Source organism: Chiloscyllium plagiosum, unplaced genomic scaffold (genome assembly GCF_037043375.1).
Source record: "Chiloscyllium plagiosum isolate Xiang-an unplaced genomic scaffold, Cpla_swu_hap1 HiC_scaffold_7, whole genome shotgun sequence".
Classification (NCBI taxonomy): Eukaryota; Metazoa; Chordata; class Chondrichthyes; order Orectolobiformes; family Hemiscylliidae; genus Chiloscyllium; species Chiloscyllium plagiosum.
Window position 1 is genome coordinate 80994221 of NW_028270145.1, and position 25526 is coordinate 81019746.

The 25526-nt window shown below is 40.9% G+C and overlaps 1 protein-coding gene across 3 annotated transcripts in view; it reads left to right on the top strand.

The window, feature by feature from the left end:
• thsd7ba (thrombospondin, type I, domain containing 7Ba) overlaps positions 1-25526 on the top strand; it is a 919481-nt gene that overhangs the window by 368898 nt on the left and 525057 nt on the right. For all 3 annotated transcript variants that reach the window (XM_087989223.1, XM_087989224.1, XM_087989222.1), the window contains one exon: positions 5947-6116. In XM_087989223.1, coding sequence (XP_087845349.1) covers positions 5947-6116 — 170 coding nt within the window. The remainder of the gene's footprint in view (positions 1-5946; positions 6117-25526) is intronic.

The window sequence follows — 25526 nt, forward strand, 5'->3', positions numbered from 1 at the left end:
TTTTAAAAGGAGTCAATTTAACCCTGCTTTCTTGAGTTAAACAAAACATGTGTTCATTAGCGACTAAAATATTATAAGTATGTAAATTGTAAGGAATATATGATTCGTTTTTGTCTTGTTCATGACAAATAGTTTGTAAAACATTGCAGATGTTATGGTGGATAATTCTGCAGTACTGACTTTGGAAGTTGAGTGGCTTTTTGGATTTTCTAGGTTGTGCAGGTAGCTAAAAAGTTTATCTAGTTTCCTTTAACAGTCACTTTATTGTTGAGTTGTATACAGCAATCAAAGACACCTTATTTTATCCGTACGCTCAATAGTATCTAGTGGAATTTCTCAGTTGTGCCTCTTCATTAGCAAACCGTAGCGCAGTGGAACTTAAGCTCACGGCTTAAAGTTGGTTTTTAACCCTCTTTCATATATATTCCGAAATGGGTAAAACACAAACATGTCTTTTGTGCAGAATTGCATTTCCTTCAACTCATATCATGTCCACATTGTGGGGGCATAAATCACATGAACTTTCTCTTTGAAATACCACTGTCTGAAGTTCACTTGACTCTCTTCAGGTATGATCTTCCATAATTCTTCCTGATATCAGTGCAACTTATATTCTTAGCCATCTTTTGGCTTGTATATCCTTTTAAAAGACACATAATTAAAACTTTCATATATCTGTAAGTAATTCATGGTTATGAGTTGTTTTCATGACATTTGCATGAGCAGTTCATCAACTTCACTCACAAATTCCACCGCACCTCAAATTCACTTGGTCCATCTTGGACACCTCCCTCCCCTTTCTTGACCTCACCATTTCCATCTTTGGCAACAATCTCCAATGGACGTCTACTACAAACCTACAGACTCCCACATCTACCTGGACTATATCTCCTCCCATTCAGTATCCTGCAAGAACTCCATCCCATTCTCCCAATTCCTCCGTCTCTGTCGCATCTGCTCAGGCAAGGCGACATTCCACTCGTGGGCATCCCAGATGTCCACCTATTTTGAACAATGAGCATTTCCTCCCTCCATCATCCAGACCACCATCCGCTGCACCACTTCTATTCTGCGTACCACTGCTCTAAATGCTCCCCTCCAGTGCAATAAAGACATGGACCCTTGTCCTCACCTACCACCCCACCAGTTTCCACATCGAATGCATCATCCTCAAAAACATCCGTCAATTCCAAACAGACCTGTCCACCAAGAACATCTTCTCCTCCCCACCCCTCTCTGCCCTCTGAAAGGACCATTTCCTCTGACAGTCCTTGGTTCATGCCACCCATGCTGGCGAACTCCCAGGTACCTTCCCCTGCAACCAGAAAAGATGCAACACCACCACCCTCACCTCCATTCAGGGCCCCAACAGTCCATCCAGGTGAGACAGAGGTTCACCTGTCTCTCTTCCAACCTAGTTTTTTGCATCAGTTGCTCCCGATGTGGTTTTCTCTACATCGGGGAGACTGAATGTAAACTTAGGGAATGGATCACTGAGCACTGCCACCGGGTTTCAGGGGCCGACCAGGCCTCGCAGTCACTGCCCATTTCAATTCCCCCTAACAATTCTCCCTTCCCGACATGACCATCCTTGGCCTCCTCCATTGCCAAAACAAATCACAGTGGAGCAAAAACACCCTATCTTCCGCTTGGGCATCCTACAGCTCAGAGAACTCAGCATCGAGTTCTCCAATTTTGAATAACCTTCCTCTCCATTTCCCAACTCCCTTCCAAGCCCCTTCCCTGTCCTACCACTGTTCCCTGCCACCAACCAGATTCATCTCTCCCTTTGACCAGCCAGATCTTACCTCTACTGTCTTCACCTATCCCCACCTCACCACCTAGCCCCCACCTCCCCCTTAATCTGCAGCTCTCCCACATCCACCCACAGTCCTGAAGAAGCACTACACCCGAAACGTCGACTTCTGCACCTCCTGATGCTACCTGGCTTGCTGTGTTCTTCCAGACTCCTGCCCGTCTACTTTGTTATTTACACTGTCAGAGTTGTGCCATCTTTTGCTCAAGGAAATGCTCCTTTGCTTACTTGGCTCTCCTCATGAATTATATGTAGGTAGAATTGTGTGAAATGAAGAATTGACTTACAGTCTAAGAAAAATATTTTGACATTACAGTGCTGTTGATGTTTCTTTAATGACTGCACCTTGAGGCCTATTTTGTTTCTGTAAAAATACAGCATGTTACAACTTTACTGCAAAACTGCCAGGTTTTTTTTGTTGTTCACCAAAGTGGTGTGACATGTGGTTCAGTTGGCATGATCATCAAAGGTGATATATAAAGGCAAATTTTTATTTATATTTCATTTGGAAGGTGGGGAAGTGATGGGGGTTTATTTGCTGGTTCAGTTTCAAAAACTCTGGCTTGAATACTGCTTGCTGGCAGCTTAACTATTACCTTTGCAATGTTCAAATCTAAGGTACATGCTCAGTATTGGATTTTTGCCTCAGACTTTGGATGATAAGTTTTATAACTAAATAACAGACTATGGTGCATAGTTGACAAACAAGGAGATAACTGAGTACATGTCATTGGAGTCTCAGGTATTATCTTGCTAAGTGTCATATAACACCACGGATATGGTGGGACTTAACTTTGCCTAATATCTTGGTATTATGAATAATATTTGTTTGAGACAAATTAAGAAAACAAAAAGGGGTAAAGCATATTTAGTCTGCATAACAGTTGTATCGTAAAATCTCATTATTGTCATTAAGAATCCATGAAATGCTCTTTTATTATGAAATACTGTTTGATGCAACTCTTTAAATCATTAGTGACATCTGTACTTAATCCTGTGTTGATGAGCAAAACTTCCCAGAATAAATGAGTACTTTCATTGCACATTTCAAATTTTCCTCTGAGCAGTGATGCTTGAATGTTAGGAAGTGCATTGGCTATCAAGAGGAGAGATGGAAGTTAATTTCCTCAATGTTTAAAAGACTTGCAAATCTAATGTATTATTTTTTAAAATCTAGCCGCAGTAGACTATGAAACAAGCACAATAACCAACCAGTTCCCAACATCACAAAAGTAGCATCTGAGATAAATAACCTAGTTAATCTATGACAGTGGCACTGGATTCTTGGTGAGAAAGCTGGGAAATTCTATTGTCTTCAAATGGTACAGGGTTGCTCAGCAGCAATCATCGTCTAGCCACTGGTGATACCTTTTATCTGCAAATACTCGACATATATTTGCTTGAAATGGCAAATCTTTTCTAAGATTAATTTCCTTTTGACATCAGCCATAAAGGATCTCTGATATCCTGCAACAATGAAATGCATGAACAGATCAAGCAGTGAGTTGCTTCAAAAAAATACATTGTAGTAAACCAGGAAATCAAAGAAAGCAATTATTCTCCAAATTCAAACATTGTAAAGAGAGCAAAATAAAGACTGGAACATTCAGACAGGGCCTAAGATAAAACTTTAACAAAATATTTCTTATTATTTTAAAAATCTTTTAATTTTTATTGAAAGCATAATGAAAACAGACTATCCAAAAATATAAAAATGAGCTTAACAGTGGAAAAGAGGTTGTTCAATAATCATTACGACAGCAGACTAATAAGAGCCCAGTTTCAGTTCATTCAACAAAGCATAACTTTTTCACAGGTTTTTATGTCAAAATTAATTATGTAAAAAGAGAAAGTTAATATAAACTCTAACATTTTCTAAGATTTTAATCAAAGAGGACATCAACAAAAGCATCCTGCAGAGGAGTAGGGAATTACTGACAGCAATTTTTGCATTTATTTGCAGGTGCCAGAAGCTGCTGTCAGTTTCAGAGTAGTATGGATGGTTAACACTGACAGTTTAAAATTGCAAAATTTGGACTCTCACAACAGCTCAAATAACAAGGTTGGCAGATGTATAGGAAGTGGAACACTGTAGACGTGATAGATTGTGCATGGAACTCTGAACAAATGTTTTATAAATGGAAGAAGAGATAGAGAATAGTAAACAGGAATAAGGATCTACTAAATATGTAAGTCTACAACTGGTTATAAGGAAACTAAAGATTTGATAAATTAGTATTTCCTTTCAGTTAGTGTGAGGACAGGATAAAATATTAAGATCAAACCTAAAAGATAAATTTGGAAAGTATCATAATAGTTTTAGAAAGTTATGTTTGATGCTGAGGGGCTTGAATCCAATGAATTGTTTGCTTCAGGTTTTCTCTACATACATTATCTTGGATGCAAGTAAAAATAAATATAAATGCAATTTTGTATGTGGCACTAATTTAGGAAGCATGATAAGTTATTTGAATGGAGATGAAAGTTACAAAGAAACCGAGTGAGAAGAAACTTGGATTTCAGTTTGGAGACATGAGATCATCCACTTTGGATCTGAGAAGGACAAATTAGATTAGATTAGATTACATTAGATTAGATTACATTACAGTGTGGAAACAGGCCCTTCGGCCCAACAAGTCCACACCGACCCGCCGAAGCGCAACCCACCCATACCCCTACATTTACCCCTTACCTAACACTACGGGCAATTTAGCATGGCCAATTCACCTGACCTGCACATCTTTGGACTGTGGGAGGAAACCGGAGCACCCGGAGGAAACCTACGCAGACACGGGGAGAACGTGCAAACTCCACACAGTCAGTCGCCTGAGGCGGGAATTGAACCCAGGTCTCCGGCGCTGTGAGGCAGCAGTGCTAACCACTGTGCCACCGTGCCACCCAAAATTAGAATATTTATTTTGTAGGTGAGAAGCTGGCAGCTATAGAGATGCTAAATTAATTAGATATTATTGTTCACAAATTACTGACATTTGGTGATGCCTACCTAGACCCCCTTCTCTGCCTTCAGAAGGATATATTGACCTGGGAAACACATTTTCACACACAGTTGCGACAATCTGGAACTCGCTGTCTCAAAAGTATGTGGATTTAAATTGTCAAGTCTAAGGTTGATAGATTTTTGTTGGGTAACCATACCAAGGGATATGGAACAACAGTAGATAAATGTAGTTAAAATACAGATCAATGAGTTAATTTAGTGGCAGACAGGCTCAAGGGGCCAAAATAGCCTATTCCTGTTCCTAAGATATTTTAGAAAATATTAGTTGTGCAGTGATTATTTTAAAAGTTTGCACTCAAATGTCAAGGATGACCTTTATTCCCTTTGGCTCCTTCATTTCTTAGGTGTGTGTTTTTGATAGGTCAGGGAAGTAAAAAATTATTCCCTCTTCACTTCATTTAATATTTTTCTGTAATGTTACATTGCTTGGGGCTGCAATCTTCTCCATAGGAAAGCAAGTCCAGTTTTCGCTCCAGGTAGTTCATCTTTCTCAAAATGAAACATCTCATTGTTTCCTGTGATGAAGCTAAATGTTGAAGGAATATGAATATTTACTGTTCTCAAGCTGTGTAAATGAGTAAGATGAATACACAGACTGTTATGTTGACTTAAAATAGTCAGCAGCTTAACTCTGACCATTTTCTCCATTGCCTCAATTGAACTCACTAGAACATTAAATGTCCCACTGGTCATTTTAAATATCTTCAGCAAATTATTCTGAGAGCTGTTTCTAGTAATTTATAATTTAAAATGTGAAATGTGTGTACATTTCTGAATTCATTGTATCCGCAGAGTAAGATCTTCACATTAATATTCAGCTAAAAAGTTTGATGTTATTCAGGATTTATTCAAAGATCTTAAACATCTTTTGCTTATTAGTTAAACTTGAAGCATGATTAGTTTCCAATGTTTCCTTTTATGTATGGACAGAATAAGTTGATCTATACAATGGGCTTGATATTGACAAATTTTGAGTCAAGCTCTTTTATGAATCAATGAGTGTAAATGTAAGTGGTGCCAATTTTTGATTTTTTTTCCAGTGAAATTTCTGATGTATGGAGATCTACAATTAGAAGGAAAGAAACCATATGCTGCTTTCATTCTCCATTAGGTATGTTTGGAAAACCACTGACTGGAATGAGTGCCAGGTGAAGCCTCTACTCAGTCAACAAGACCGACGCAGAAGCAATGAATCAACCATGTGCGGAGGTGGCATTCAGACACGAGAGGTTTATTGTGCACAGAAAACAGGCGAAGTTAACAAACAACATTTAAAAGAAGGTATTGTAATCGTGCTGAAGTCTTCCTATTTGTAGTAATATAAACCTTTTCTGCTAAATTACCTTGGGAGGTCACGTGTTGGGGCTGTTTTGAGAAGGTGGTCAGGTTTCATCGTGATGTTTCAGCCATTTGGGAGTTGAGCAGGATAAATAGATGAGCTGGTCTTTTCCTGCTCAGTAGTTTCACACGGTTGTATAAATTGTGATGTCTATACTAGTGAGCTTCCTAGTTAATGTTATGTATCTTAGACATCCTATCACTTAAAATACTAAACTACATATTATCAATAGATAAAATCTTACATGTTCCAGTAACTGACTTCCGCCAGAATTTACTGACTCAGTTTGTGCCAGTAGTATAATGGTGAGCAGCACAAGTACAATTCAACACTGTCTTATATGAAGCAATACAATCGAATACTAAATGGCAATGCTAGGAATTGCAAGTAATGTATGCTACAGCAACTTCTGTTCCTCTGGGAAATGTAAACTGTTTATATGTTTCAAGATACAGTCACATTTATTTTCCATCTGGAACATAATGTAAAATTTTTTGCAAATAGAAATAGAGAAATTGGTGCTAAATTCAAAGTGTTCAGGGAATGAAGGAAAAGATTAGATGTTTCTTTGTCACATTGCTTCAGGGAAGGCACTTTATTTACATATCGAGTTAAAGTATGAACAAATACTTGTGAATTCTTGTAATGCTGGTTCCACTATTTGAAACACTGTGCTGTGTTTTCTCATTCTCTCACCTTGTACATCATACTAATGTTCCCATAAAATATACCAGTTCAGCAATAATTCTGATTTTCACACTTGGAAGTGAATACCCTATATCCATGTTCTTCATGAGTCTTCATCCACTGACTAACCTATCGACCTGTTTGTTCCTGTCTTTTATTCTGAGTATAATTTTCTACTTTTTTGCTCGGCTGCTCATTTTTACTGTTCACTCTTTGCAGATTGCAATTAACAGTCATGAGAAAAAAGCTTTTAATGCAGTCTCTTAACTCAGCACCATAAACATTTTTACAGAAAGATTACAGAAGCAATCCAATTCAAAGTAAGGTGTGATTTCACTGACGTTATTAGGGAGACATAGTGACCCAGTGGCTAGTACTGCTGCCTTACAGTATCTCGGTTCAATTCCTGCTTGGGTGACTGTCTGTCTGTGTAGAGTTTGCACATTCTCCCTGTGTCTGTGTGGGTTTCCTCCCAGAGTCTCAAGATGTGCAGGTTAGGTTAATTGGCTGTGCTAAATTGCCTATAGTGTTATGTGCATTGGTCAGTAGTAAATATAGGATCTGGGTGGGTTACTCTTCACAGGGTTGGTGTGGACTTGTTGGGCCAAATGGCCTGTTTCCATAACGTAGGTAATAAAATTGCATACATTTTAGCAGGTGTGATTAAGACTGGTGCCAAATTTTTAAAAGGTACCCTTCAATTCTGAGAACTTAACTACCAGTCAGTGATATAAATTACTAATATAACTTAGAATATTTTCCTTGCATTTCTTTGAGGTTGTGCGAGGATCACGGTGAATTTTATCAATATGATTTATGAACCAACTAAAGTTGAAGACATATTAATGGTGTATCAGGGAAATAATCACTTTAATAATCACTTTAATAGTTCACCATTGGGAAATGCTCTCACAGACTTTATGTTTGATGTACCTGACTTGATGAAGTTCAAGTACCTTTTAAAAGATAGTACAGCCTTGGTCAGGAATAGAAATCCTGGTATATTAATTTCCTCAGATAGTTAAAATTCATATTAGTAAGTATTTTCATTTTTGAAGTTGAGATATTATTCACAATTAAACTATGCTGTTCTTTATATCTTTGAGTAACGTAGTGATGACAAATCAGCCTCTATGACTGAGCAGAAGCATTTACAATGCTTCTAAAATGTTTACTTTCATGTTTACAGCTTCTTGTTTCAATTTAATTTTCATTTTGCTGTAATCACACAAAAATACTGAACAACTGAACACTGGATATTTTTTCCCTTCTAAAACTAAAACTAAATTAACACTTTAAATTAAACCATCCTAAACAGTATGTATACAAACTTTGAGCCATTTCTTCAGCATGTCCACTTTCACCAAGTTCAGAAATAATTGTGATATGAAAGCTGTTGGTAACAGATCTATGAATTTGAGATCCACAGCTTGCGACTTGGGGTTCCACATGGTCAGGTCTATGAGACAAACCAATGTCACAGTTTTTCATCAGAAAGTGAAATCCCATCCTCACAATCACCATCCTTGAAACACACTGATCTGCTTGCTCTCAGCATCTCATATTCCAATTTGCGTTGTCGTCCAACAGATATGCATTGTTACTATACAACCATTTGACCTGCTGTGTTACTGAGAGAGATGATTTGAGCTTGTGATTTTTCGAATTGATGCAAACTCAGTTTCCAACTTGAAACCATGATTTCTTTGCGTGTGTTCACTTGACAAAGTACGGTCAGTTCTGATATAATGTGATAGTTCCATTCTGTGCGACCTTGCATTAAAAGAAAATCATGCAATAGCAGTGTCATTTAAACTAACAGGGCCAGAACAACATTATAGCCAATACAGTAAAGAAAGTTTGCGTTCCACAAATAATGGTCTAAATTCTTCAAACGCGTTAAAGCCAATTTGCGTTGAAGAAACATGCGTTATAGCAGAACTGACTTGTATGCTTTTGTGTTACCTTGTCACTGACCACGCTTTACCATTCTTTGGTTGTTCCAAATATTTATTCAGAAGAAGTGGATAATACTGCTGTTTGAAAATGGGGCCATAAGCTTTTCTATTAAGAACCTTGCTTCTACTTTGATCTGAAGGATGTTGGTGTGTAAATTAGGATAAATCAATACTTCTGACCAGCTGGTGCTACAGTCATTTGATTCGACTCCCTACAGTATGGAAACAGGCTCTTCAGCCCAACAAGTCCATACCGACCCTCCAAAGAGTAACCCACCCAGACCTATTTCCCTGACTAATACACCTATCACTATGGGCAATTTAGCATGGTCAATTCACTTGACCTGCACATCTTCAGACTATGGGAGGAAACCCACGCAGACATGGGGAGAATATGCAAACTCCACACAGACAGTCATCTGAGGCGGGAATCGAACCCGGGTCCCTGGTGCTGTAACGCAGCAGTGCTTACCACTGAGCCACCGTGCCACCTATTTGAACGTGATGATGGTCGAGAGTGTGGTGCTGGAAAAGCACAGCAAGTTTGCAGCATCCGAGGAGTAGGAGAATCGATGTTTCAGACATAAACCCTTCAATCAGGCATTCCTAAAGCTGTTCACCATCTGCAAGACAATTCAAGAGAGTGATAGAAATCCCTTCACTCTCACTGGTTCCGACCTCTAGAACTCTTTTTTTTCTGTAATGAAAGATGTGGTGATTGGAACGTGGGCCAGGTGGATATCATTCTCTATGTGATCCTTGACTGAGGTTGTTAACCTGCGCCAATCAGGGAGCTCTGGCTGACAAAAATAAATAGGAGATTCAGAGAATCTCCTCATTGCAGGGACTAGCCCTAAGCTGGCTGGTTAGGGCACATGTAAATAATTGGTGACTTGATGAAGAGATATTTCAAAAAGTGTATTATTCATTTAAACAAATATTATTTTTAGAGTTTTAATTAGTTATAGATGTGTGCTGGTTGCTTTTGTGAAGATATGTTTTAAAAATAAAAATAAGATATAACAGTCCTTCCAGAACAATGACCTAATCCAGTATGTCAGAGGCTTACTGGAAAGTCTCAAAAACATTAATGGCAAATTGATTTTGCTCTCGGGTTTATGACAGGTAGTATAAACATCGGAGGTGATTAATTTCTCATGCTTCAGGACATCTCTGCAGGAGTTCCTCAGGGTAGAGTCTTGGGCCAAACCATCTCAGCTGCTTCATCAATGATCTTCCCTCCATCACAAATACACAATGTTCAGCAACATTTGTGACTCCTCAGATACTGAAGCAGTCCATGATCAAGTGCCCCAAGATCTGGACCAATGAATAACAATAAATTTCCAAGTCAGGATGATAGGTGACTTGCAGGTGGTGTTGTTCCCATATGCCTGCTGCCTGAGACCTTCCAGGTGGAAGTAGTTATTGGTTTGAAAAGTGCTGTCTTAGGATCTTTGGTAAATTTCTCTAATGCATCTTGTAGACTGTACACACTGCTGCTACTGAGCATTGGTTGTGAAGGGAGTGGATACTTGTAGATATTGTGCCAATCAAGCAGGCAACCTCGTCCTGGAAGGGGTCAAGTTTCTTGAGTATTATTGGAGCTGCACCCATCCTAACTTGGGCCTTGCACATGATGGACAGGCTTTAGACAGTCAGGAGATGAGTTATTTGCAGTAGTGTTTTTAGCCTCTGACCTGCTCATATAGCCACTATATTTATATGGTGAGGAGTTTCTGGTCAATGGTGGCCCCAGGGATATTGATAGTGGCAGAGTTATTGATAGTAACATTAGTGAATGTTGAGGCATGCTGATTAGGTTGTTTGACTCTTAATGGAAATGGTCATTGGTGTGACATGAATGTTACTTTCCACCTGTCAGCCTAAACCTGGATGTTGTCCAGATCTTGCATGGACTGCTTTAGTATTGGAGGGGTTGGTGCTGAAAATTTTGAAATCATTGGTGAACATCCCCACTTTTGACTTTACAATAGAAGGAAGGTCTTTGAAGCAGATAAATATGGTTGGTCCTAGGACACTACTCTGAGGAACTCCTATAGAGATGTCCTAGAACTGAGATGACTGACCTCCAAGAACAACAACCATTTTCCCATGTACCAGGTATGAATCCTACCAACAGAGGGTTCGCCTCAATACCCATTGTTTCAAGTTTTGCTAGGGCTCCGTGATGGAACGCTCAGGGGATTGTGGCCTTCGTGTCAAAGTCTGTAACTGTCAAGTCACCTCAGGTTTGAATCAAGGCTGTAATGAGGTTTAGAATCGAGTGGTCCTGGCAGAGCCCAAACTGGACATCGCTGAGCAGGCTATTGCTGAGCAGGTGCTTCTTGGTAGCACTGTTGATAACACCTTCCATTATTCTACTGATGATCGAGAGTAGACTGTTGGGGTGGCAATTGACTGGGTTGGATTTGTCTGGCTTTGTACGCCCAGGACATACCTGGTAAATTTTCCATATTGTGCAGGTGCCACTGTTATAACTATAACAGAGTTTGGCTCGGGGAGTGGCAAGTTCTCAAGCACATGTCTTCAGTACTATTGCCAGAACATGGTCATAGCCCATAATCTTTGCAGTATCCAGTGTTTCCAACTGTTTCCTGATACACATACAGCAAATAGAATTGGCTGAAGTCTGGTATCTGTGATGTTGGGGAGCACTGGAGGAGTCCAAAATGTATTGTCCACTTGGTACTTCTGGCTGAAAATTGCTGCAAATGCCTTATTTGTTGCACTGATGTCTTGAGCTCTTCCATCATTGAGGATGGGGATATTTATGGAGCCTTCTCCTCTAGTGAGCTGCTTAATTGCCCATCACAATTCACAACTGGATGTGGCAGGACAAGAGAGCTTAGATCTAATCCATCAATTGTGGAATTGTTTAGCTCTGTCTATCACTTGCTGTTTGGGAATATATCACCGTTCCTTCATTGTCGATTTGTCAAAAGCTAGGAACTCCTTCCCCAAGGGAATTGTGGGTCAATCCACAGCATTTGGACTCAGCAATTCAAGAAGGCAGCACCCCACCACCTTCTCAAGGGCAAATAGGGATGGGCAATAAATGCTGGCAATCCAGTGATACCTATGTCCCATGAGTTAATAAAGATTTTTTTGTGAGGAAATTCAAAGGCTGTATTTAACTTGGGAAACCCAGTGATTTAATATTTTTCAGGCAGTTCAAAAGAGACCTGTGGGTTCAGATGCAAGCACAATCCCTCACCCAGTAAGGAGTTTATTCAGAGCAATTAAGGAAATAAGTTACCAAATTCGTTGGGATTGCAACTTTCAGACCAGAATTGTTTGGTTTTAAATCTGAAGGCTATTAGAGGCTGAAAAAGCAGAAACTCTCAGTTTGGTAAGCACTCATATAAGAATATTGCATAGCTCACAGGTCAGAAGCTAGGGAGAATCTGTTAAGTCAAACCTTATAGTTTTGATATCCAAGTATAATTTCTCTGGATTTGAATTACTGTAAAGTGATGGTGTTGGGAAACAGTTTGAAACTTATTTTGCTGGGTGATTTAAAATGTTTTGAACAGTCTTCTCTATCTATATAAATTGGCATGCCTGTCCTTTCTTTTTGTTTTTACCTTCTGTGTAATATATCAAAGAAACTCTTAGCCTTATGTAATTATGCTTCAGCAATTGACCACCACAATAATTAAAATAAATGAAAGATCCAGCAAGCTAGGCTTCATTCTGGGATCTGGTTTGTCCAGAAGTATAGTTAGCTGGAGTACTTCCTTATGGGTATAACAGCATTGCTAATACTGCAGCTGTTCAACAAGAACTCTGACCCCTATCTTCACAAGGGCAATTAGTGGAGCTAAATGTTGGCAGCAGAAGTTGAATAATGTGCTATATTCAAGAAGACTTTTTTTTTCTGGACAGCCTGGTATATTCCCTTAAAAATGATAGATATTGTGAGTAGCTGGGATCCGAGCACTGATCACTCTGGTATCCCACTAGCCACTGTCAGCCATGTGGAAAAGACTTGCTTATTCCTACTGTTTATTTCCTATCTGCCTATCAGTTCTCTACAAATTTCAATACACCGCCCCTAATCCCATGTGCTTTAGTTTTACATACTAATCTCTTATTTGGGACTTTGGTGAAAGTCGATGGGTCAAAATCCAGGAACTCCCTCCTTAGGGGCATTGTGGATCAACCTACAGAATTTGGACTACAGCAGTTCAAGAAGGCAGCTCACCACCACCTTGTGAAATTCAAAATAAATCATATCCATGGGCTCCCATAAGACCATAAGATATAGGAGCAGAAATCACGCCATCCAGCCAATCAAGTCTGCTCCACCATTCAATCATGGCTGAAAGTTTCTCAACCCTATTCTCTTGCTTTCTCCCTATAATGCTTGATCCCATTGACAATCAAGAACCTGTCTATCTCTGTCTTAAATATATTAAATGACCTAGCCTTCACAGCCTTCTGTGACAGTGAATTCCATAGATTCATCGCTCTCTGGCTGAAGAGGTTTCTCCTTATCTCCATTCTCCTTTACTCTAAGGCTGTACCCTCGGGTCCTAGTCTCTCTTACCAATGGAAACATCTCCCCAACATCGTTCTGTCCAGGCCATTCAGTATTCTGCAAGTTTCAATTAGATCCTCCCTCATCCTTCTAAACTCCATCGAATATAGATCCAGAGTCCTCAAACGTTCCTCATATGTTAAACTTTTCATTTCTGGGTTTAGTCTCATGAACCTCTTCTGAACCCACTCCAGGGCCTGTACATCACACACAACACTCCAAATGTGTCTGACCAGACCCTTATAGAGCCTCAGAAGTACATCCCTGCTTTTATATTCAAGTCATCTAAAAAAAAATGCCAACATTGCATTTGCCTTCCTAACTACTGATTCAACCTGCAAGTTTACCTTGAGAGAATCCTGGACTAGAACTCCCAAGTTTCTTTGCAGTTAAGACTTCTGAATTTTCTCCCCATTTAGAAAATAATCCATGCTTCTCATCTTCTTTCCAAGGTGCATGACCTCACACTTACCCATGTTGTACTCCATCTGCCACTTCTTTGCCCACTTTCCTACATTGTCCAAATCTTTCTGCAGCCTCCCTGCTTCCTCAATATTGCCTATCCCTCTACCTATCTTTGTATCATCTGCAAACATAGCCAGAATGTCCTCAGTTCCTTCATCTTCTCCCCTTATCAACTCATCGAGTTACAGTCTCAAAGAATTCCAGTAGAACTATTATTTCCCTTTCATAAATCTCTGCTATTACATACTTAGTCCCTGTGGTGTCTCCCTTATGCAGTTTCTGCCTCATCTACTATGTGACATTCCTGGTACATCTTTCTACTCAGTGGATATCTGTTGAAAGACAGGGATCCTGTAAATCTGTACAACCCTTAGAAGGCTGCTATGTACCTGGATGAGCGCTGGCATTATGAAGCTGCCCTGTATGTTGATGGACAGAACTTGAGTGTGATGGAAAGGGGATGATGGCCCCATGGTTCTCTAACAGGGACCTGGAGGTCCTGCTGGACATAGTGCTGCAAAGGAGAGACATCCTTTTCCTGGTGGACTGGAGGAGGAGGTTGCAGCCTAGACTGAGATCATCATTCAAATCATCACCATCTCCCTGATGCAGAGGAATGGCCAGAAATGTAGAAATCACTTTCTCCATTTCCTGAGGTAAGTCACACTCTTTTCTCTGCTACCTCACACACAATCTATGTCTGCTACCAGATGCACCTTCAACTAAGGCTCAAGTTCTGTGACTCTCATTATTGCATGTAATTTCTTTCATCACTCACTCTATCCCCCATCCTTGCAGTATGCCACACCAGTCACTCTGCATGCCTTCAAATGTTTCTGACTTGGATGACTCCCACTCTGGCATTACATCCTTCTCAGCCATGCTTTACTGAATCATAAAATTCCTAAAGTGTGGAAACAGGTCCTTTGGCCCAACAAGTTCACACAACCCTCTGAAGAGCATCCCACCCAAACCCATTCCCCAACATTTACCCCTGACTAATGCACCTAACTGACACATCCCTGAACATTATGGGCAATGTGCCTAATCTGTATATTTTTGGATTGTGGGAGGAAACCCACGCAGACACGTGGAAAATGTGCAAACTCCACACAGACAATTGCCCGAGGCTGGATTTAATCCCAGGTTCTTGGCACTGTGAGGCAGCAGTGCTAACCACTGAGCCACTGTGCCACCCCCACTGCATCTGCTCTTGCAAATCCTGCTGCCCCCCACCTTCACAATTATACAATGCCCTTGTCCAGAGTCTACATGCCCCTTTTCAGAACAGTACACTGCTGAGGCTCAGTCCTGCTGCACTTGACCTCCCTCTCTCATTTTCTTCTTACTGAATGGACTATTGGACTGATCTGATGATGGCCCACTGTCTCCACTGACACACACCTGAGTAAGCTTGCAGGGGACGTGTGCAGCCTTGCGGTGGAATCACTATGGCAGATGGTGAAATTTGAATTCAATAAAAATATGGAATGATGACCAGAAATCCATTGTCAGTTGTCAGGAAAATCCCATCTTGTTCGCTCATGTCCTTTAGGAAGGAAACTGCCATCCTTAACTGGTCTGACATTCATGTGGCTCCAGATTTGCAACAATGTGGTTAAGTCTTAACTGTGCCCTGGGCAATTAGGGATTAGAAATAAATGTTGGCCTATCCCATGAAAGAGTGAAAAAAAGATGTGTCCACACACTGTTGTATGGTTCTACCCAACCACATGGCTTCATCCCCTGAATGTGATGCTATGGAGCCAAAGTCTAACCGTATGCACTCCCTCGACTACAGAGACATGGAACCACTGACTTCGAATGAAAGCTTAACTGTGAGTCATTGCCTGAATTCGCATGGGAAGCTGCTCTTGACTTACTGTGCCAGGATCACCTGATAGGCACCTCCATGGTCTTCAATGGGGACTAGCCTCCTACAGATTGTCTGCTTGCTTGCTGCATGTGTAGTAAGTTTGTCATGTAAGTTGCTGATGTATGGTGCAGGTGTAAGGTTGATCTAGCACAGTGCCAGTTTTGTGCTCCCTGGACTGAGGACTGCTTTGATCCTCTCTAACATTTAACAAGATTCCACGCTTAACTATCTTGTACTCATCACCCCTAATTACCCTTGATTTATCTTATTCAAACGGACACAAACTAACTAATCCTGGCAAGGATAACATTTCTGGTGGAAAAAAATCCAGCCATTGTGAGAACTAAAACATTTTCACCAATTTATTTACCTGCAGCTCTGCTCTGAACATTTTCATGGGCTTTTATCCTCCCCCCCCCCAGGTGCATTATATTACATTTTTCAACATTAATTGTAATCCTTTATTCACAGGGCCCTTTCCCATTGCAATTAGTTTTGATTGTGTAGGCTGAGTTTTCTCAGCCATAGCTTTATCCCCAAACATCTTTGTGTCATTTACGAGTCTGCCCACAGGTTCCTCATCACTTTCCTCAAAATCATTAGCACTGCTTTTGGACAGTAATGGGGCTATCACAAATCTCTGCAGGAGATTTACTCTCCACAAGTAAATCATCTCCGTGCAGAACTGCTGCCATTAATCACAACATTATGCTTACAGAAATGCAAGACATCCTTTTTCACCAAAGATCTGTCCTCTTTTTCCCAGTGGCCTCTGTGTAGATTTGTCTACTTCTAATACTGTCAAAGGCCATTTTAAAAATTCAAATACCTTACATGTCTTGGACAATGTTCATTTGTCAACTCAGTAACCTCTTTAAAAAAAATCAACAGATTTTTGAAAAATGAGCTTCTTTCCCACAAACACTCAGAGGTCTCTTAAAATCTTTCCAGGATACATACAAATATCTTATATGGTTCTTATAATAAGCGCCTGGAACTGAAACCAAAATAATTGACTTAGTGTTTCATGGTTTTCACGATTTTCAACACTAGAAGCCGCAGCCCAGTCTAAGTGGACAATTCTAAAGGATGGAGCAGAGATCCCCATCTTTTTATGCACAGGTAGGTATTAGCCATCAAGATGAGCATTCCACTCAGTTTTCTGGGTTATTTATTCTGACCAGGATTACATGGACATCTCATTTGACATTTGGAATAATCGTGTCAAAAGTGGCTATTATGAATAGAAACTAAGAATGATTTATCGTGTTGACCCAGTTACAGTGAAGGAACAGTGATATAATTCCAAGTCAGGATGGTGAATGATTTAGAAGAAACTTGCAGATAGTGGTGTTCCCATGCATTTGCTGCCCTTATCTTTCTACATGAATGTGATCATAGATTTGGAAGATGATGTCTAAGAATCCTTGATGAATTTCTGCAGTGCATCTTGTTGATAGTACACACTGCTGTTATTGAGAGTCGATGGAGGGCGTTAATTTTTGTGGATGTGATACCAATCAAGCACGGCAAAAGTGAGGACTGCAGATACTGGAAACCAGAGTTTAGATCAGAGTGGTGGTGGAAAAGCACAGCAGGTCAGGCAGCATCCGAGGAGCAGGAAAATTGACGTTTCGGGCAAAAGCCCTTCATCAGGAATAGGGTCATTGTAATTTACTACCGATTTAAACAATTTAGACGTGGGAATTGGAAGTACAATTTCAAAATTAATGGATTAGATCAAATTCCAGAAGACAGCTAACATGGGATTGCTAAACATGCAGAACGAGTATTTAACTGGCAAATAAATTTCAAAATGGATAAATTTGAGATGTTGCATTTTGGTAGGGTAAATAAAGAAAACAGAATGGCTCCACACTGGAGGCTTCCTGCCTCTATTCCTGATGAAGGGCTTTTGCCTGAAACGTCGATTTTCCTGCTCCTTGGATGTTGCCTGACCTGCTGTGCTTTTCCAGCACCACTCTGATCTAAACTACCAATCAAGCAGGCTGCATTGACTTGGATGATGTAAAGCTTCTTCAGAGTTGTTGGGGTTGTGCCCATCCAGGCAAATGGGGAGTATTCCATCACACTTGTGACTTGCTGCTTGGAGATGGTGGACAGAATTTGGGAAGACAGGATGTGAGTTGCTCATGGCAAGATTCCTCGCCATTGACCTGTTCTTGCAGCGACAATATTTATAGGACTAGTCCAGTGCAGTTTCTGGTCAATAGTTAGCCTCCAGGATGATAGTGAGGAATTAAGTAATGGAATTGTCATTGAATATCAAGGTGTGATGGTTATATTCTCCATTGTTGGAAATAGTCATTGCCCGATATTTGTGTGACATAAACATTACTTGCCACTTCTTAGCCCAAACCTGGATACTGTTCAGGTCTTGCTACATTTGGACACAGACTCCTTTTCGTCTCTGAGGAATTGCAAAGAGGGCTGAATGTTGTACTGTCATCAACAAACTTCCCCACATCTGACCTTATGATAGAAGGAAGTTCATTGAACAGCTGAAGATGGTTAGGCCTCGGACTCTACTCTGAGGAACACCACCTGGAGCTGAGCTGACTGAACTCCTCCAACTGCATTTCTTTGTTCCAGGTGTAACTTGAAATAATTTTGCCCTGAATTGCCAGTAACTCCAGTTTTCTGTTAGAGCTTCTTGATGCCATATTTGGTCAAATGCAACCTTGAGATTAAGACCAGTCACTGTCACCTCACTATTGGGAATTCAGTTCTGTTGTTCAGATTCAGACCAAGGAGGGAATGTCCCTGACAGTATTGAGAAGACTGTGATTGAATAAGTGCTGCATGTAAGCACGGTTCACACCTTCCATCACTTTATTGATGATAGTGAGTAAACTGTGAGAGTGGTAATTGGTCAGGTTGAATTTGCTCTGCTTTATTATGTACAGGAGATGTCTGTGAATTTTTCCACAATGTTGGGTAGACACGAGTGGTATCATTATACCGGATTAACTTGGCTAATGGCATGGCAAGTTGTGGAATTCAAGTTTTCAGTATTCTTACTTGAATGTTGTCAGGAACCATAACCTTTGCAGTATCCAGTGCCTCCAACCATTTCTTGATCTCTTGTGAAATGAATTGACCATAAAGAGCATGAGATGTAGGATCAGGGATGTGTTGTTGCAGTTGTAAAAGGCTTTAATGAGATCACACCTGGAGTGTTGTGTGCAGTTTTGATCTCCTTACTGCTGAAGGATGTTCTGGCTATGAAGGGAGTGCAATAAAGATTTACCAAATTGATTCCTGCGATAGCACAACTGGCATATGAAGAAAGATTAGATTGGTTAGGACTATATTCACTGGAGTTCAGAAGAATGAAGGGGGATCTCATGGAAACTATATACTTCGAACAGGAGTAGTCAGGGGTTGTCGCAGATGTCTGGGGAGTTTGGAGCCAAAGGTTACAGTCTAAGGATACATTTGGGACTGAGATGAGGAAAACTTTCTTTATCCAGACAGTGGTGAGCTTCAGGAATTCTCTTCCATGGAAAGTAGTTGAAGGCAAACCATTGAATCTTTCCAAGGCATTCATTTGTTGAGGCTAAAAGAATCAAAGAGTTTGGGGTGAAATCAGGAGGAAGACACTGAGTTGGATGAGAAGACATGACCATATTAAATGGTGAGGCAGGTTTAAAGAGCTGAAAGGTTTACTCTTTCCATTTTCTATGTTTCTAAGAGCAGAATAAGGCCATTCAGCCCATTGAGACTGTTTTGTCATTCAAGGAGATCAGGGCTGATATAATAATCCTCAAATCTACTTTCTTGCCTTTTCCCTATGGCCCTTGATTCCCTTGCTGATTAAAAACCTATCACAGCCTTGAATATAGTTAATGACCCAGCATCAACTGGGCTCTACGGAAAAGAATTCCACAGATTCACTACTCTTTGAGAAGAAATTCCTCCTCATCTCTGTCTTAAATGTGCAACCCCTTATTTTGAAATTATGCTCTTGGTCCTAGATTCTCTCACAAGGTGAAATGACCTCTCCATCTAAAAATCTTGTATGTTTCAATAAGATGATCCCTCATTCTTCTATATTTCAAAAAGTACACACTCAATCTGTACAACCTCTCCACTGGACCTGCTATCTGCCTCGTGAACCTTCTCTGGACAGCTTCCAGTACCAATATATCTTTCCTGAAATAAGGGGTTCAATACTGTTCACAATATTCCAGCAGTGGTCTGACTTGTGCCTTGGATAGTTTTGGCAGAACCCACTGACTTTTATATTCCATTATCCTTGAAATAAAGGCCAACATTTAATTTGCCTTCTCTATTACCCACTGAAATTGGATGCTAACATTTTATGATTCCTCAATGAGGACTCCCGAATCCCATTGTTCCATTGCTTCCTGCAGCCTTTCTCCATTCAAATAATACTTAGCTTCTCATCTTCCTGCCAAAGTGCACGATCTGATGTTTCTCTATTTTAAATACCATTTGATAACTGTTAGCCTAGTTGCTTAATCTGTATATATCCCTCGAGAGACTGTGTCATCCTCACCAATTGCTTTCGATCTTTTTTATTGTCATCCGCAAATTTGAGCTGCAAATGTGTTGCTGGAAAAACGCAGCAGGTCAGGCAGCATCCAAGGAACAGGAGAATCGGCGTTTCAGGCATGAGCCCTTCTTCAGGCATGAGGAAAGTGTGTCCAGCAGGCTAAGATAAAAGGTAGGGAGGAGGGACTTGGGGGAGGGACGTTGGAAACGCGATAGGTGGAAGGAGGTCAAGGTGAGGGTGATAGGCCGGAGTGGGGTGGGGGCGGAGAGGTCAGGAAGAAGATTAGACAGGTTAGGAAGGCGGTGCTGAGTTTGAGGGATTTGACTGAGATAAGGTAGGGGTGGGGAAATGAGGAAACTGGAGAAATCTGAGTTCATCCCTTGTGGTTGGAGGGTTCCTAGGCGGAAGATGAGGCGCTCTTCCTCCAACCATCCTGTTGCTATGGTCTGGCGATGGAGGAGTCCAAGGACCTGCATGTCCTTGGTGGAGTGGGAGGGGGAGTTGAAGTGTTGAGCCACGGGGTGGTTGGGTTGGTTGGTCCGGGTGTCCCAGAGGTGTTCTCTGAAACGTTCCGCAAGTAGGCGGCCTGTCTCCCCAATATAGAGGAGGCCACATTGGGTGCAGTGGATGCAATAAATGATGTGTGTGGAGGTGCAGGTGAATTGGTGGCGGATATGGAAGTATCCCTTGGGGCCTTGGAGGGAAGTAAGGGGGGAGGTGTGGGCCCAAGTTTTGCATTTCTTGCGGTTGCAGGGGAAGGTGCCGGGAGTGGAGGTTGGGTTGGTGGGGGGTGTGGACCTGACGAGGGAGTCACGGAGGGAGTGGTCTTTTCGGAACGCTGATAGGGGAGGGGAGGGAAATATATCGCACCTATCGCATTTCCAATGCGCCTCCCCCTAGTCCCTCCTCCCTACCTTTTATCTTAGCCTGCTGGACACACTTTCCTCATTCCTGAAGAAGGGCTTATGCCCGAAACATCGATTCTCCTGTTCCTTGGATGCTGCCTGACCTGCTGCGCTTTTCCAGCAACACATTTTCAGCTCTGATCTCCAGCATCTGCAGACCTCACTTTCTCCTCGAAGATCCGCAAATTTGACTAAAGTATATTGACATTCCTCATCCAAGGCATTAATAAATATTGCAAATAATTGTGGCCCAACACGGATTTCTAGTAGTTGGAGTTTGCAATTCCGAAAACCTCTCTCCCCCACTTATTGCTCTGTCTTCTATTAATTAACCAATCCTTTACCCATGCTAACAAAATACCTCCAACACATTGGGCTTATCTCTTATTAAGTACCCCAAAATTGTTGTATCTTTTCAAACATTTCCTGAAAATCCAAATAAATTAGTAACAGGTTTTATTGTCATGCGTACTCAAGTACATGAGTACAGTGAAAAGAGTACAGTGTTGGCATTTCCAATGATATCTTAGGTTCAAAATCTAAGGTACAAAGTAGAAAAGTGAAGAAACAAAGTTAAAAGTTCAGAATTAAAAATCACCCAACACCAGGCTATAGTCCAACAGGTTTAATTGGAAGCACACTAGCTTTCGAAGCGCCGGTCCTTCATCAGGTGATTGTTAACTTTGTACACCCAGTCCAACACCAGCATCTCCAAATCAAAAGTTCAGAAGTCTTCCTTAAAGTGCTTAGTCATGCTGGGCTTGCACTAACCACATGGGTCCAATCTCCTCTACTTTAGCCTGCTCTCTGAGAGACCTTGGACTGCCTGCTCTTGCCACTGTCGCAGATGCAGGGGGACCTCCCTCACTGCTGCATTGGGCTTGCTCTTCCCACATTGGACTTGATCTCCGACTGTCAAAGTCCTGATCCAGGCCCCCAGGTGCTGCCGTGCACCAGACCCTCTAGTCGACCACCAAACTCCCCGCTCCAGTCCTACAGCCACTGTCAGGCTCCGGATCTGATGAAGGCCTGATGCCGCTGCCACTGCTGCCTCCATGAACAAGCTCTTTCCAGAAAGTAAGTTTAATCTCTTCTGTTGCTGTAGATGCCGGAGACCTGAGGATACCTCCTGCCAAATCTGTTGGGGGACCAAATATATTGCACCCACTGCTTCTCCTTTACCTATGCTGCTAATGTCCACTAGATTTACCAGGCATAATTTCACCTTCATGAAGCCATGCTGCTTGCTTATATTATGTTTTTCTAAATGCTCTGCTGTTACATCCTTCAGAAAAGACCCTACCATTTCCACAATCACAGATGTTAACCTAACTGGTCTATAGTTATCTGGTTTACTTTTCAAATAAAGGTGTTACATTGGTTGTTTTTCAATCCTCTCGGAACTTTTCAGAATCTAAGGATTCCTGGAAGGCTACTACCAGTGCATCCACAACTCTGTAACTACTTCCTGTGATGCATCCCATCTGGTCCAGGTGACTTATTGGTCTTTATGCCTTTGGATAATCCAAACTAGGCAAATAAAACAAGTTTAATAATGAGGTCAACTGCATTGGACAAACAGGCAGAACACTAGCCACCAAGATACATGAATATCAACTAGCCACAAAAAGAAATGACTCTCTCTCACTAGTGTCCTTACATATAGATGACAAAGGACACCACTTCGACTGGGATAACACAGCCATCCTATGACAAGGCAAAGAGAGGCATGCACGAGAATTCTTGGAAGCATAGCATTCCAACCGGAAGTCTATCATCAAACACATTGACTTGGATCCCATTTACCACCCCCTAGAAAAGAACAGGAAATGACATCACCACAGGAAATGGTGTCACCAAGGAAATGATATCACCAACCCAAGGAAACCTAAACACATAAATAGAAAGCAGGCCATACCAACAGTGCTTCATCTGGAGACTCACTGATGATGTTACCTAGTATGGTGACAAAATGTCTGAAAACAGACCTTCCAGCTCAGCGAGCAAACCTATATCCAGTACTTTTCAAGATTGACAGGACATGTTTGCCCTTATTTTTTCCAGTGCTTTAGTTAATGCTATATGGTCCATTCAGTTTTATTTATTTTTTCCTTTCTAGCAGTTTATTGAACTGAAAGGCCTGCTAGGCCATTCAGAGGGTAGCTAAGAGTTAACCATTAACCTGTGCCTCTAGAGTCACTTAAAGGTCAGACTAGGTAAGAGCAGCAGTTTCCTTCCCCGAATATCATTAGTGAGCCAACATGGATTTTAACATTGCCCCAGCTGAAATTAGTCATTCAGCTGCATTATTCAACAGTTTAGCTGTGGCTGGCACATTTATTCATGTTTTGTTGCAGTATGTGATTTTTGTTTTAAATCCTGTATGGAACCGCTGTTCAAAAAGGACCATGTATCTTCTAATTTTTTCATCCCCTTGCAGAAAAGGGAGAAAAGGATTCCTCATTCAGGCAACACCTCATTAAACATTGCACAGAGACAATCCACGCAGTAGTGATTTATTCAAAGCAGTAGTAATGAATGAGAGGACTCCACAAACAATCTTATCTCACAATTTTTGCTTTGAAATGTAACAGAGTGAAATAGAAAGATTATTGTTTCACTTAAATTCTTCTACAAATTCACAGTGATGAATATGCTATCTTTTTAGCTACAAGTGTAACCTCACCATTAGCTTCCATATTTTAGGATAAGCATTTGAAACTGCTTATTGTGAATTTTGGAAATCTGAGATGGGGGGGGAAACAAAACACTGGAAAGCACTCAACAAGTTAGGCAGTATCTGTGGTGAGAGAGAAACAGAGTTAATGAGTGGAATCTTTCCAATCACTGAAAAATGTTGGCAGTGACAGGAAATTTGAGAAAACCAGGTGAGATTGTCAATGTTGACAACAAAAAATCTTATTCTCCAAGCAATTGTTCAATGCTGAAACTAGAATCTTGCTAGTGAGCGGTGAGAAGCCTATTTACTATTCACATCCATTAGCATTTGATATCAGTTAATCTTACCTCATTTATGTCCAGAGAGCTGCACGGATGTCAGTCATGGGTCTGGTCACTCATTATTTGGGGCTGTTTGGCTAGGTCACTCATGGGAGTCAGTCATGGTTAGACTTGGGGCTCGAATTTACAGATATGATGAAGAAAGGAATTCTCTCTCGTGTTGAGTATTGTAAACTTATGGTGTCAGAAGAGATGGGTTTGCAATCTTGCTGTGTGTTTTGAAATTTTACAGATTTCATTAATACACAAATAGCTTTGGTTATTCGATTTAATCTTACATTTATTTAATAAAGCGCTGTTTTGTTGTTAAAGCCAGATCTGCAGCATTACATTCAGTAAATGACAGTTTTGTTAAATAAAAAAATAAATATGATCTATCAATCCAGATTCAGTCTGGGATCTGACTTGCCAAGTAATAAGGTGGATTAATACAATACTGCCCTGACTCTTTGTGAGGAGAAAATTCCTTATCCCTCTGTCATATTGCCTTTAATACTGAGTGCTTATAGCTAGGGAAGTGGTGTATATGTGCATGCATCTAGAAGACACTCTGTGTACTGTTCCGTGGTGGTAGAATCCTCCAATCTTTAAGTCACCGGTCCCTCTGATAAACCTGCTTGCTGCTCCTATTTCTATGCATTTATATGAAGTTCTCAACTGCTGACAGGATATATCACCCTGTACTGGGGCTCAGCAGATGTCTGGTTTCTGGTAACTCAAAGTGCCAGCAAACTGAATTGTTCCTTCCTCAGCCACTTGCAGAGACATGGCAGTGTTATACTCAGCAGCATGTGCTACCAGCTCTATTCCGGTTGATATGGTCACTGAATGTCAGTACCTGAGCTAGGTGGAAAAATGACTGTATAGGGCAGAAGATCATTTCAAACTTCTCAACAAAAGACTACCCACCAAACTGAAATCAGAAAACAAAACAGAGATAATGGATGCCTTGCAAATTAGTACAACCACAGAAAAAAAGAGCAGGAGTAGGCCATTCAGCTTTTGAGGCGATTCCACCAATCAAAAAGATCATCCAACCCAGTACTCAGTTCCTACTTTCGCTTCATAACCTTTGATCATTTTAGCTCGAAGAACTGTATCTAATTCCTTGTTGAAAACATTCTTTGCTTTGGCCTCTACTGCTTTCTGGGCCAGAGAATTTCACAGGATCTCAACTTTCTGGGTGAAAAAATTCCTCCTCAGCGCAATTCTGAATAGAATCATAGAATCATACAGCTCTTTGTCCAACTAGTCCATGCCAATCAAGTTTCCCAAACTATACTAGTCCTGTTGAGAGGCCTATATCCATCTAAACTTCTCCTATTCATGTACCTGT